Consider the following 13725-nt stretch of genomic DNA (forward strand, 5'->3'; position numbering starts at 1 on the left):
TCAAGATTTTTATGATTGATATCTTCTTCAAAATAGTATAGCACATATAAGCTTATATGTATATATACTAATATATATATATATATATATTAGAATTTGATGTACATTAGCATAGAGAACATGATGTATATTATATAATACAATACTATTGGTAATTATTATAGCTTTGATGATTATAATTATTATTTTTTACAACATATAAATATAGAATAATCATTCAAAATTAACACACCCAAATATTATAGGTTGTTTTAAAAATTATGAAAAGACAAGAGATTAATCGATTAATTTCTAAAAATTAAATTTAAAAAAGAAAAAAAAACAACAGTAAAGAAAGATTTTCAAATGCATTTATTTTATTAGAGAAATACTTGATCGATATACGTAATAAGTAAACAAGGACATTATATGGCGCACGCACGCGCATTCGATAAAATGCATATTTGAAATTCCCGCGTTAACAACAATGTTACCCAAGCAGCACCAGTAGTGATAATGATACATGATAATAAATACTCGTGCTTGACAACATTACATAAATCTTCTAATTTAAAGAGATTTTAGTTCTATAAAGCACGTGTAATGAAGATCGATATGACAACGATGAAATGTATATTATAAGCAGAATACACACACACACACACAATGTTTTTAACTTGTAACGATTTAACATTAATTAATTTTAAGTAGATACAAAGTGATAAACAAAATATAAACATGCAATAATAGGAAATATTAATGAATACAATATTTCCATAGACATATAAAAGAAAGAAAATCATTTGTAAAAAGCAGTAATAATGAAGTTACAACATAAAATATGGTTTGTAGTGAATTTTTATTATGAAAAATAATAAATGATAAACATTGATTAATATTATTATATTTTTCAGTATGATATCAGACTTTTTTTATCCCAATATGGGTGGCGTCGAAGAGCATATATTTAATTTATCACAGTGCTTGTTAGAAAGAGGACATAAAGTTGTAGTATTAACGCATTCATATAAAGATAGAATTGGAATACGTTATATGACCAATGGATTAAAAGTATATCCACATATGTATAAGATATTAGCAATTTCTTATTTAGACTTTTATCTTGACTTATCTTGACTTTTATTTTACATATTAAAGGTATATTATATTCCAGTCAGAGTATTTTATAATCAATGTATCTTACCAACGATGATATGTTCTATACCTCTTATTCGGTATATACTAATAAGAGAAGAAATAGAAATAATACATGGACATTCTGCATTTTCTGCTTTAGCACACGAAGGAATGTTAATTGGCAGATTAATGGGCTTGAAGGTAATATGTAAATTTTTATATGTTTAATATTGTTACATTATAATGTATATTTTGTATATTTTGTATATTTCGTTTTCCAGACAGTTTTCACAGATCATTCATTGTTTGGCTTTGCAGATGCATCTGCTATTTTAACAAATAAATTTTTAGAAATTTCTTTAGCAGATTGCGATCATTGTATATGCGTATCGCATATAGGAAAAGAAAATACTGTTTTGCGAGCAAAGGTTCATAAAGAAAAAGTATCCGTTATTCCAAATGCTGTAGATGCCATGCTTTTTACACCCAATATTAATAAACGAAGTAAAGAATTCAGTAAGTTACTTTGATTGTTAGTTACTTCATTATAAAAGATCTAAACAATTAACTATAACTATATGATTTTACATTCCTACACGTACTTTTCAAATGATGTAATATAAAATGTCATTATTTTGGTAGTTACTATAGTAGTAGTATCACGATTAGTTTATCGTAAAGGAGTTGATCTCTTAGCCCATATAATACCTGAAATATGTTCACGACATGATAATGTGAACTTCTTAATTGGGGGAGACGGTCCAAAGCGTTGGCTTATAGAAGAAATACGAGAAAGAAATTTATTACAGCACAGAGTTACGTTGCTTGGAAGTTTGGAACATGCTCAAGTTAAGCACGTTTTGAATAAAGGTCATATATTTTTAAATACTAGTCTTACAGAAGCTTATTGTATGGCAATTGTTGAAGCTGCCTCTTGTGGGTATGCATTTTCTAAAACTATGCTCAAAAATTATACATAAAAGCATTGATTTTAGATTAATTTTGGTCTTTTTAGTTTACAAGTTGTATCTACTAAAGTTGGAGGAATACCTGAAGTATTACCACCAGATTTAATTTATTTGGTGGAACCAACAGTGCCAGATCTTATTAAAGGATTGGAGCAAGCTATGTCAGATTACGTGAAAGGAAATATAAGTTCTCCGTTTGAAGTGCATAGAAGAATAAGTTTATTTTATAATTGGTTCAACATTACTAAAAGAACTGAGATTGTTTACAATTTAGTCTCTAATGAAGCAAAGAAAAATTTAGGTCAACAATTAATAAGTTACATTCAGAGCAGTGTATTACCATATCTGTTAGTGGTATCTCTATGCTACATTATATTAAAACTTTTAGAATACATGGTTCCTAGAAAGGTAAACTATAAGATTTTATTTATATTTATACTTACAATTAGATTGACACACACACGCACAATACATTTTCAGTATATTGACATCGTAAAGGATTATAAAGGAAATCATATAGCATCTTCAAAGAAGAAAAAATGGTAAATAAAAAAAAAGTAATTTATATATTTGTAAGAATTTTACGTAAACACATATTTCTTTGTTCAATTTTATACTTCCTTTCAAATATTATATATAATTATTTTTATATATGTTAAAACTAGAAAATGTAACGAAATTAAATGAAGGGAATTTTTAAAGAAAGAATTATACGTTTTTAATCAATTTCTCTTATTGCATAAAAAAAAAGTATTAAATTATCCATTTTATTTGGAAGAAATAAGTATATAGAAATTAATGATTCATTTACCAAGTTATTTATGTTTGAATAACTATTATTTTTATTCTTTTTGTGTGAATATGTGTACATTTATTTCTATTACATTTAAAATTAAAAATATCTACGCGTAATTTAATTAAACATGACAGAGAAATATGTATTTGTGGTCAATTTTAAACAGCATAGTTAAATGTTTATGAAATAAATCCAAAATATTATGAGTACAAAATATCAATAATATATCCAAAGAAAGATGTTACTATAAATAATGTTTAAAGAAAAAGAATTTAAATTTTATGCATGCTTTTATATTGTCTTTTTTTTTTTATCAGTAAAAGATAATGCAACAACAGAATTTCTATTTTTGAATTTCTTTTTCTATTATCTTTTAGGTATGAATAAAATTATATAAAAAAAACTAGCATATATTTTTGAGAATAACAATTATTTCAATCATATATAATATATAGAACAAATAATCAAAACTATCGAATTGAAAATATAGTAATATTTATTTTAATATGTTGTCCGTTAGATACAATAATAATAATATTGATACAATATCAATTATCTGTTTCTGCCTAATCATCATTGGTATTACTGTACATTTTTCTATTTATACATCAATCTTTTATATAAGAACCAATAGAATTCTTCTAAAAGTATTTTACACAAATTCTAAAAGAAAACCAATGAACCTTAATGAACAATTATTATAATATTATGAGCGGTCAGATCTGTCGTAACATTCCGTGCAAAGGATAGAGTATCCATGTTATTTTATTAATCTATAAGTTCAATTAGAAACAAAAAGTTGAAATGACTAAAAATACTTATGCATCATGTGAAATCAGATAAGTGAATTTTTAAACATAATATTTATGGTTATAGATAAAACATTACTGAAGTTTTATTTACTGTAGTAATTCAATTCTGCAACGATTCCATAATGCTAGACATCTAATTGAAAATAAAAAATACAAAATGAATGCTGGTAAGACTTAGACATGCATTATTTTTAGTAATTGTAGTAGTAATAATGGTGGTAATAATAATGATAATAATAATAATAATAATAATAATCCTGTATTTTCTATAATGGTTTGTAAAATTATTAGCAAATGTTTCAATTTTATAATTTTGTACAATGTCTGCACAATAGTTACAAATACAAATGATTACTTTTTAAAACTTATTAAATAATAAAAAAATTCATGTTCTGCAGATAATACGAAGTAATACATCTATCTTTTTTGAGGGGGGTAAAAAAGAAGAAGAAAGCCATATTTATAAACATAATATAAGTTACTATTATACAGGTTAGTATGCGAAGCATAGCAAGAGCAATCTTGCTTGCAACTTTTCATTCATCATTTATTACTTGGAAACAATGTATTATTACATATAACATTTTCTTATGGATCATAGTATAGTTTATATTTATTACCATACGAAAGATTTGTTTACTGCAGAAAAAGTGCGATTTACTGTTTTCTAAATGGTTTATGAAATATAATATAAAGCAGAATTTATATATGACATTTGCTAGAAATTAAGAAATCCATAGGATTCATATATACGACATGCTCGATTGCTTAACACTGATGCACATTATGCTGTGCTCTGTACAATGATGAAATATACACACATATACATATATATATATATATATATATATATATATATATATATATATATATATATATATAAATATCATATGTATGTATTTATGTGTATATATATATATATCTCTATGACTTTAAATAAGTTTTAACAATGTTAAATTTACCGTTTAATACCTTTACAAGCACATATTGCTATCGACTGTGATGTTTCTATGTATACAAGTTATGGATTGACATAAATTCTTTATATTTTATTTATGTACTAAAATAATGGTGATGAAAATTTATAAAATTTTGTCAATGTTAGATGTCGCATATCTAAAGCAAAACATTTTCAGATTATTTAATAAATTTTTGTTAAACAGTATATACAATGGATATAATTAGATACAGAATCTATCTTTAATCAAATAAAGAAATAATAATGCTACGCTATACAGGAGGTTCATAAGGTTCCTATTATGGAAAATAAAATGAATTAAAACTTATTTTAGTAGATGATTCTATTTGACGAGAAAAAAATTGTTTGTGTTTTATAAATTTGTTATTATATTCACAATAGAATCTTTCAAACCTTTAGTATGACCTACAATAAATAAATAACGAACCATTTGATGAATCGAGCGTTGCACAATTTCCTCAATTGTAGTTATAATTGCACGGAATGCGCTTAAACGTCTTCTCCATAATCGCGATCTCCCACATTTATACGATCAGGTGCCGCAGTTACGCTAAAGCCAAGAATTCTATTGTCTACTTTAAACATTTTTCCTTTCTTGGGTTTCTTAGATTTTCCCTATATAAACGAATCGTATATAACAATTATTCTGAATGTCTTCTTAATGTTTTAATAATAAGCCAAATGTTTTTTCAATAATACCTTAACTTCCTGGAATTCGGTAGGAGCATTTGGGTTTACGGCTGGTGCAGGTTTACACAAATTATCTACCTGCGCTTGAGGTCTCTGTGCCGAACGCCACTTACTTCTCTTTTCTAAAAATTGCTTTGCAAATTCTGTACTTTGTTTATTATCCCCAAGGTACACACGTATATATTCTTTTACTTCGTATGGTGATTCAATATCCCGTAAAAACCCAATAAATGTAGGTACTAAATAGGCAAATTATGAATACAAGAAACAAATATAAATTACTAAATTATTAGTTAAAATATATTAATGAAATACTTACTGTCAACAGAAGCTTGTATACCGCTCAAAGCCTTGTTGCACCATTGTGTAAAATCGTCAAGCTTGGCAGTGTTTTGTTCGAATAATTTTTTTACTAATTCTTCTTCCTTTTTTACTTTATTTTTAGTTGATTTATTATTCTGTTGTTGCTGTTGTTGTTGTTGTTGTTGTTGTTGAGGCTGTTGATTAGAAGTAGATTTTGTTGTTGCTGGTTTTGTCGTCTGTTTAATAGTAAGAGACGATCTTTGTGTAGTTGTAGGATCATCCCAAAAACCGCTAGTATTAGTATTAGTATTAGTATTAGTATTAGTTGACCAAGCTTGACTATTACTAGATGAACTCGAATTAGTCCAATTTAGACATTGTGAAGCTGTGCCCCATATACCGGCATTAGGAAGGACACTAGTCGACTCTTTTTGTCCTACTTTTTCCTGTCTTTCTTTTTCTTGTTGCTAAAAATTTATTCGCGATATAATAACATTTTATAATATATTCAATATTTTCGAGTGTTTACTAAAATTATTAGAATTTTACTTACCTTATGTGTAATATGTTTCAGATATTTTTATATACATTATATATATATATATATATATATATATATATATATGACAATAACGATACAATGCAAAAAATTTGTATCATTTCATTAATTATTATTTTTCGCAACAATAACTAAAATGTATTTTCGCAATATTGAAAATATGTATAAATATATATATATATATATATTACCTTAGCAATGCGTTCTTGCTCCTCTTGTTGAATTTGTGTAAGACTTTTTACTTGAAGAGGTTTATTAGAAGATGTAGCTTTCTCTGCCCATTTAAATTGTAAACGTTTGGACGAATCTGCCGCTGCTGCTTCTTGTACTGCCTCTACAGCTTTTTGTTGTGCTAATTGTTGTTGCATTAATTGCTGATACCGTTGCTCTTCCTACAGTTATTAACAATTATTAGCAAAACAGTATTAATAAAATTGAACTATCAACATTATTGATAAAGAATTAATTACTGCTTTTTTCTCTCGTTCTAGCCTCTGAATTTCTGCGAGTGAAGCATGAGTTGTAGGAGCAGGCGTACGAGGTGCCTGAGCCCACGGTGCTTTACTTCTTTCTTGAAGTTTACGAAGCGCTTCTGCTTCTCGACGCCTTTGTTCAGTACGTCGTGCCTGTTCTTCAGCTTCGAGCAACTTGCGTGCTTCTGCTTCTTTCCTGAAATAATAGTATAATTCAATTAGAATATATAATAGAAAAAAACAAATTATATATTATTATTATTAATTAGCATTAGGAACTGGAAGTTCATTGCCACAAATACTAAATCCCTCCAGTGTTCCCGTCCCTGAGCGCGACCCCTCCATTCGCGGTCTCTGTAGCTGACTTTTTTTAAGATCTCGAAATAATATTGTCCTCCCATCCACGTCTCTCGGTCTACCTAGTGGTTTTTTCCCGTTCGATATACCGATCAGTATTTTATGCGCTGTTTGCCATCTTAATTGGCCTGATTTTACGACGTTAATGATGTCCAGTTTGTTGTACGATCGGTGTACAACTTTTTTTTCGAAAATCCTAAATTTCTTTTCGTCCCGTAACGTAAATGACCAAACAAATTATATATAGAATCAATAATTTATATATAAGATAAAAATATACTTGATTCTTTCTTCTTCTTGTTTTTTTTGTTCCTCTTCTAATTTTTTCTTTTTCTCTTCTTCTTTCTTATATTTTTCTTCTTGCTTTTTAATCTCATCTCGTTTTCTTTTTTCTTCTTCTTGCTTCCTTTTAATATTTTCCTCTTCTTGTTTTCGTTTTTCTTCCTCTCTTTTCTTCTTCTCTTCTTCTTTACGTTTTTTTCTTCCTTTTTCTTTAGTTCTTCTTCTTGTTTCCGCTTTTCTTCTTCTTTACGTTTCTTTTCCTCTTCCTTTTTTTTCCTTTCCTCTTCTTCTTTTCGTTTTGCCTCTTCTGCTTGTCTAACTAATTCTTCTTCCTGCTTTCTTTTAGCTTTCTCTTTTTCAGCTTGTCTTTGTAATTCTTCTTGTTTTCTCAATTCTTCTTTCTTTCTTTGTTCTTGCAACTTAAGATTCTGTTCTTCCTGAAAACAAATAATATACAAATAATATTGTATTGATTATACTTACATTATTAATCAAAATGATTCTATATATAATACAAGTGTAGTCCTTTTTTCTTAGTCGGTCACCGAGAGGAGAAACGGGCGATTATCTTCACTTATAACAGACTCTTCATGCAGGGGTCAAATCATTGCAAATGCAAAATTATATACTTACTAATATTTGCTGTTCCGTTTTTATTTCTTTAGTATGTAAATTCCATAGTGTAGTAGGTAATTGACCAGGCGGTACTGCAGGTATAGGTCCCACCTATGATGCAAGTATTATGAACAATACAATACACAACAACATACATTAAATGTATACTTGGAAATATAAAAAGCATAATACCTGTGTTAACCAATTTTGAGCATTAAATTGCGGAGTTATTTGTGGAGGTGAATGTGGCCAAACAGTATCAATATGAGATGTTTGCGGATGTCCAGTTGCATTAACATTAAGTTGTCGTAACAATGATTTTATAGGATTATCTTCTTGAGACGAAGTAGAATTTAAATTTGGTTGTGAAATTGTAGGTACGTTTTGAATGCCGCCCATTTGTTGAATAAGTTGTTGTATAGGATCAATCTGGCCCGGATGTCCTGTAGCACTGGCTTGTGAATTAGATGGTAGATGAGGTTCGGGCTGTATCTTTGCCTGCTGCGTAGTTACAATATCATGCCAATATTATATTATTATAACATATATACAAACGTATATTAATAAAAATGTTACTAACCTGTTGCATTTGATTAAATAATTGTATAACAGGATTTGACGGTGATGGTGTAAGATGAGGCACAAATGGATTAGCAGAAATTGGCATATCTGGTATTTCAGAATCCTGAATAACATATTGGAGTATTAATTGGTTCTGTTCAATAGGACTTAGAGTTGCCCAATGTTCAGATTGGGAAAGTTTAGCTATAGCTGATGTTCTCATTTGTCTTAATAATAATTGTTGATTTTGTAACAAACGCATATGTTGATATTGAAGTAAAAGTAAAGGATCTTCTATTCCAGATTTAGGTAAAGTAGTAGCAGCTATACCAGCAGGTACTGTACTAGGAACAGATGGTATTACTGGTTCGGACAACTGAAAACATATTTCACTAACTTAGCAAATTAAAGATAAAGAATCTTGTTTTCTTTGAATTATTTAATATTATATAATAATTCAAAATATTAAAGAAAACATTGTTTACCTTTAAGGGAGGAATGGATGGTCCTGGAATAAATGGCACTCTCCCACAAATTTTCATTAACTCCCCTAAAGTAGTATATCTTTCATCGCAAGTCCTTCTTACCATTAACCCAGCAGTAAAGTATCCGGCCTTGCACCATTCTGCCATTTCACTTGCTAAAAATGGACCCTGTACTTCACCTTGTGGATCACGATAAAACCATTTCTCTTGCACGTTCGAAGATGTTTGTTGATTGCTCATAGATGGAGATATAGTTGCCGCTTTTTCTCTGTGGCTTTCTTCATCAGCCATCAATGTGGCTACCAGAGCATCAGCTTTTTCCTTCATTCTATCTAAATCATCTTCTGATTTTTTTACATTATCTATTACTGTTTCGTGCGCAACCTTTTGTGATTCTGCTTGTACCGATAATTGTTTATTCGCAGTAGACGCTAATACATCCTTATCAACCGCTAATTCTGCTGTTCCTCTGTCATGCATCACACTTGAGCATTTATTATCTGTATCATTTGATGGAGTTTTATCGCTTTCGATATTATTAGTATTTACATTTGTCACTAATGGCATAGTAAGAGAAGCAGATGAAGATGTAGATGATAAACTTTTTGCTGAAGTATTGCTAGATGTTGAAAGAACTGCTTTATTTGGAGAATTGCAAACGTCTCTTTCTGTAGTGTTGTCTTTTTCTTCTATTAAACGAACAGATTTGGATTTTTCTCTATGCTTTGTACCAGTTGAATCATTTATGTGACGATTTTCTACTTGTCCCTGGCCTGTGCCATATGATATAGATTTGTTATTAGACTTTGATGTACTAGAAGCATTTCCTTCAGAAACACGTCGAGTCCTTAACTCTTGAGAATTTCTTATGCTAATAATTCCTTCATCATCATCATCGGAATACATTCCTCCATGAAATGCTCCTGAAGCATCAAATCGCCCTCCGCTTTCGCTAGGATTTTCAGTCGCCCTAATATACATATATATATATATATATATATGCATATATAAATGACACTTTATATAATATGATTTCACATTTCAAGAAGATTTAACATTATTACCATTCTGGAAGATTATCATGATTATCATGATGATTAGATTCCCATGTACGTGCCGTACGAGGTGGAGGAAGATGGTTCGTTTCGTGAGGAGATCTATGATTCCCACGGAATTCCCATCGCCCACCAACACTTCGATTTTCTTCGTTATCACCTTCATTTCTATCCAACCTGTCCCTATCTATACTACCTCCTTCGCGCCAACTATTTCTACCTGTGAAAGATATATTATAAATAAATATAATTTGACAATTTGTTGAAATAGAATAAGTAAAGTTTACTTACCCCACTTACGCCAACCATCATCATCTTCTCCACCATTTCTATATCGTCGCCAATTACTTTCCATAAGAGAACTTCCACTAATCCCACGAGATAATTCTTTTCTAGGACTAGTAGAACCATTCCATTCAATTGGATCCGAGGATCCATTTCTTTCTGACCAGCCCCGTTCACTTTGAGATCTTTCAAATGGTCGATTTCTTGCCTAAATAATAGTATAAAACAATATAACATGTTTCATTTTATCAGAATTATTTAAAAGAATACTTCTGTTTGTGTCTTTAGAATAAATATTACATACTTGAAAAGATTGGCCTGAATCAATGCGAATTACTTCACTAGGATCCTCAAAACCAACTGCTCTGGAATAATGAGAATATAAACCGCCTCTTCCATTTCTACTTCTCCCTCCACGATCTACACTTCCACCTCTTCCACGGCTTCCAATATTAGTCACACCTCCATTCCATAAACGCTACATTTTTACATTATTTCAATATTATATTTATATATCGTTGATGATCCCAAACAAAAGAAATTGATAATATTTAGCACAAATAGCGTTAGAAATGATTTTTCTAATTTAAGTTTAAAAATGTATTAGTCTTATTTACCGTTTCATCTTCTGTCATTTGTATAAGAGCCAATGGAAGTTGAGGTTTGTCAACGTATAATGTTGAAAATGTTGCCAATGGCTCAGGTGGTTTATAATTACGGTCAAATAAAGCCAGCATCTCTTCTCTTCCATATCTATGCTCCGCTAATTGATATCGTGGAGTACTTAAAGTCGAGGTACTTCCACTAGTACCACTACTATTCGAATTTTCTCCTGAGAGATTACGCAACCTATTTAATATATAAATACTTGCTTATTTATCGTTCATTTTTATTTCTAATGATATTAAATAATATCATATAACATATTGTGTTAATAATAAATAATGTAAATATTAATGACAATTATTCATTATTACGTACCATTCAGGACCAAACTTCATAGAATCCGTCATGATGTACTATTTGCTACAAAATAAAATAAAATAAAGAGAGAGAGAGAGAGAGAGAAAGAATAAAAAAAAACAACAACAAGAAAAATGAGATAATACACAGTTCATGTAATAACAAAGATATAACGAAAAATTTTAAAAATCACTTTCATAAGAAAGAAATATTAGCATATTCATAAACAAACTAAATAATGTATGTATAAATAAAAAAAAAAAAAAAAGAAAATGATTATTGAATATGAAGAATAGAGAGAATATTGTATTGCTCAACATGAAAAATTTATGTATATTAAAATATTTGATAAAAATCTAACGATATCATATGGTACATATGATATAGATATGATATAAGAAATTAAATGAAAGAGAATTTATAGCAAAACAATAAGTAACACAATAAAACAAAAAAAATAATTAACAGTTTTGGACTATGATGTTGCACAATAAAAATAATGGAAATTATTTTTATTAAAGATTCAAGGATGAAATTTTATTGTCGAAAGATAAATGCAACACATTAAGAATGAAATAAAATAACAAAGTACACAACAGACGGTAGAAATGGCATGTTATGAGCAATTTTCTTTATAATGCTATAATTACAAAGTCACCTTTAATAGATAAATAAATATACTAAATATATGTTATCATTTAGATATCATTCTTAATAGAGCAAATATTATATCTTTATTTATGAAATATTTTCTAACGATGCAATTTTCTAAGCCAAGGTGGCAATATTAACCAAACTTTTTTTGTCGATAGATATCACATTAAATGCCAAATAAAAGATTCATTCATTTAGACAAATCTTAAAAAAGTATTTATTAATGCTATATAAAATAATTATAAAAAATCTGTAAACAAATAAAACAAATACCTTTGTGATCTTTGAAATAATTAAGAGCAGCGATAAAACACACCAATATGGCTGATGAATTTTTAGGAATAAAGCGCATGCGGATGTAGTTGGCATGTCTGAACCACGAAGCTTAAATAATAAGAAGAACGATCGCTATAGGCAATTTGTCATAAATTGTATCTTCTAAAATAGTAACAAAATACCAATACTTATTTCTGCCACTAGGGCGGCGTGGTGATCACCTCGATCCTAGTGACGTCACAGAAAACCATTAAGCATTGTGTATTTGTAAACATACATGTGGATAAATATTTTTTAACAGTGTTCAACATTTTTATGTTTTCCAAGAAATAAAAATAGTATTGTTAAAAATGGTGAAAAAGTGTGCTATAAAAAATTGTTTTAGTGGCTCTTCAGTTGAAAGGAAATTAAAATAGGAGTTAAATCAACGACAAACAGCTTTATAACCAATATACTTGTAATATATATAACATTATTAAAAAAATTGTCTTCCTTCATTAGTTTGCTTGTTCGTCAAATTTTAAATAAATAATTTAATAAACAATAATTACATAAATCTGTTGATAATTTCAAGTATGTACAAATGATTTTATTTAATATTGTTGAGCGCTAATGAATCTAAGTAGCTACAGCGCACCCTGGAATAAAACTTTATTTATTCTATGTTTTGGGGACATTTTTATACACAGCGATCGTGCTCCTTCTTATTTAAGCTCTGTGGTCTGAACATACAAAATTCTTCAGTACATTAAAACATTAACTAAAGAGAATTATATAGAGTGGACACTTGACATAAATATTGATGTCATTATTGATGCAGTTTCGAGAAGTGCACTCCCTTCTCATACCTTTTATAGTTCGTGCTTATGTGACAAGAAACTCTCTCTCCTCTCTCTCTCTCTCTCTCTCTCTCTCTCTCTCTCTTTTGTATTGATTATTGTTGACTGTATTTAATAACCAGTATTTTCATTTACGATTTTCCATATCATCGTATACCATCTAAAATTGTGTGATATTAAATTGATATTATTACAATTAAACTATTTAATAATTTATAAGATAATATAATTATTAATATAATAATAGTGTATTTATATGTCATTTATATTACTATATTATTATTATTAAAATCTAAGTATGTTGACGACTAAGTATGTTTACTCTATAGACATTTTCACGGTTATCACAAACTATTTTTGGGTAAATTTCATTTTTCACTACGTCAAAGTCCTTGAAATAATTGGAAGAAATTCATATATCATCTTCAAAGTTTATAAATTTAAATTAGAACAAGAAATTGAAACAATAACTTATTATTTAGAATTCATTCATTCACATGTAATAGTATTTAAATGTTTCTCTTGTAACCAGAGATCATAAATGGTGAAAATTACTCTAAAGAGATTCGTTAGATAAAATCGTACACTGATTGGTTAAATTAAGTCACATTCTGATTGGCAACCGATGTTTCAATGTCGCATACACGACAAAAATGT

General features: G+C 28.7%; 2 protein-coding genes and 1 long non-coding RNA gene across 6 annotated transcripts; 1 reads left to right on the top strand and 2 right to left on the bottom strand.

The window, feature by feature from the left end:
- The first annotated feature begins 281 nt into the window (after positions 1-281).
- On the top strand, positions 282-4283 carry PIG-A (phosphatidylinositol glycan anchor biosynthesis class A). Of its 4 annotated transcripts, XM_015330304.2 has the most exons (8): positions 290-823; positions 894-1050; positions 1138-1317; positions 1398-1632; positions 1759-2056; positions 2132-2492; positions 2565-2626; positions 3258-4283. In XM_015330304.2, the coding sequence occupies exons 1-8, from the start codon at positions 801-803 to the stop codon at positions 3265-3267; spliced, it is 1326 nt and encodes a 441-aa protein (XP_015185790.2). In that variant the 5' UTR covers positions 290-800; the 3' UTR covers positions 3268-4283. The 4 variants fall into 4 exon arrangements, with proteins under 4 accessions (XP_089034963.1, XP_015185786.1, XP_015185790.2 ...); XM_089178837.1 differs by having other exon boundaries at positions 282-823; positions 2132-2626; XM_015330300.2 differs by lacking the exon at positions 3258-4283 and having other exon boundaries at positions 285-823; positions 2132-3131.
- On the bottom strand, positions 3359-11568 carry LOC107071357 (GIGYF family protein Gyf). The gene is given in 16 exon segments (XM_015330309.2): positions 3359-5286; positions 5371-5600; positions 5681-6131; positions 6415-6615; positions 6694-6892; positions 7334-7535; positions 7538-7772; positions 7969-8061; positions 8143-8448; positions 8531-8887; positions 8997-9966; positions 10061-10271; positions 10343-10544; positions 10641-10814; positions 10954-11185; positions 11318-11568. Coding segments are annotated over 16 exon segments (4221 nt in total). The 5' UTR covers positions 11350-11568; the 3' UTR covers positions 3359-5160.
- Positions 11569-12865: 1297 nt separating this feature from the next.
- LOC149030519 (uncharacterized) lies at positions 12866-13720 on the bottom strand. The gene is made up of 2 exons (XR_016178690.1): positions 13391-13720; positions 12866-13228 (listed from the first exon to the last, which is right to left on the bottom strand). It is a non-coding gene; the product is annotated as an uncharacterized LOC149030519 (long non-coding RNA).
- Between the last annotated feature and the right edge of the window lie 5 nt (positions 13721-13725).

Source organism: Polistes dominula, unplaced genomic scaffold (assembly GCF_049000335.1).
Source record: "Polistes dominula isolate Pdom_NZ unplaced genomic scaffold, Pdom_raw_medaka contig_18, whole genome shotgun sequence".
NCBI lineage: Eukaryota > Metazoa > Arthropoda > Insecta > Hymenoptera > Vespidae > Polistes > Polistes dominula.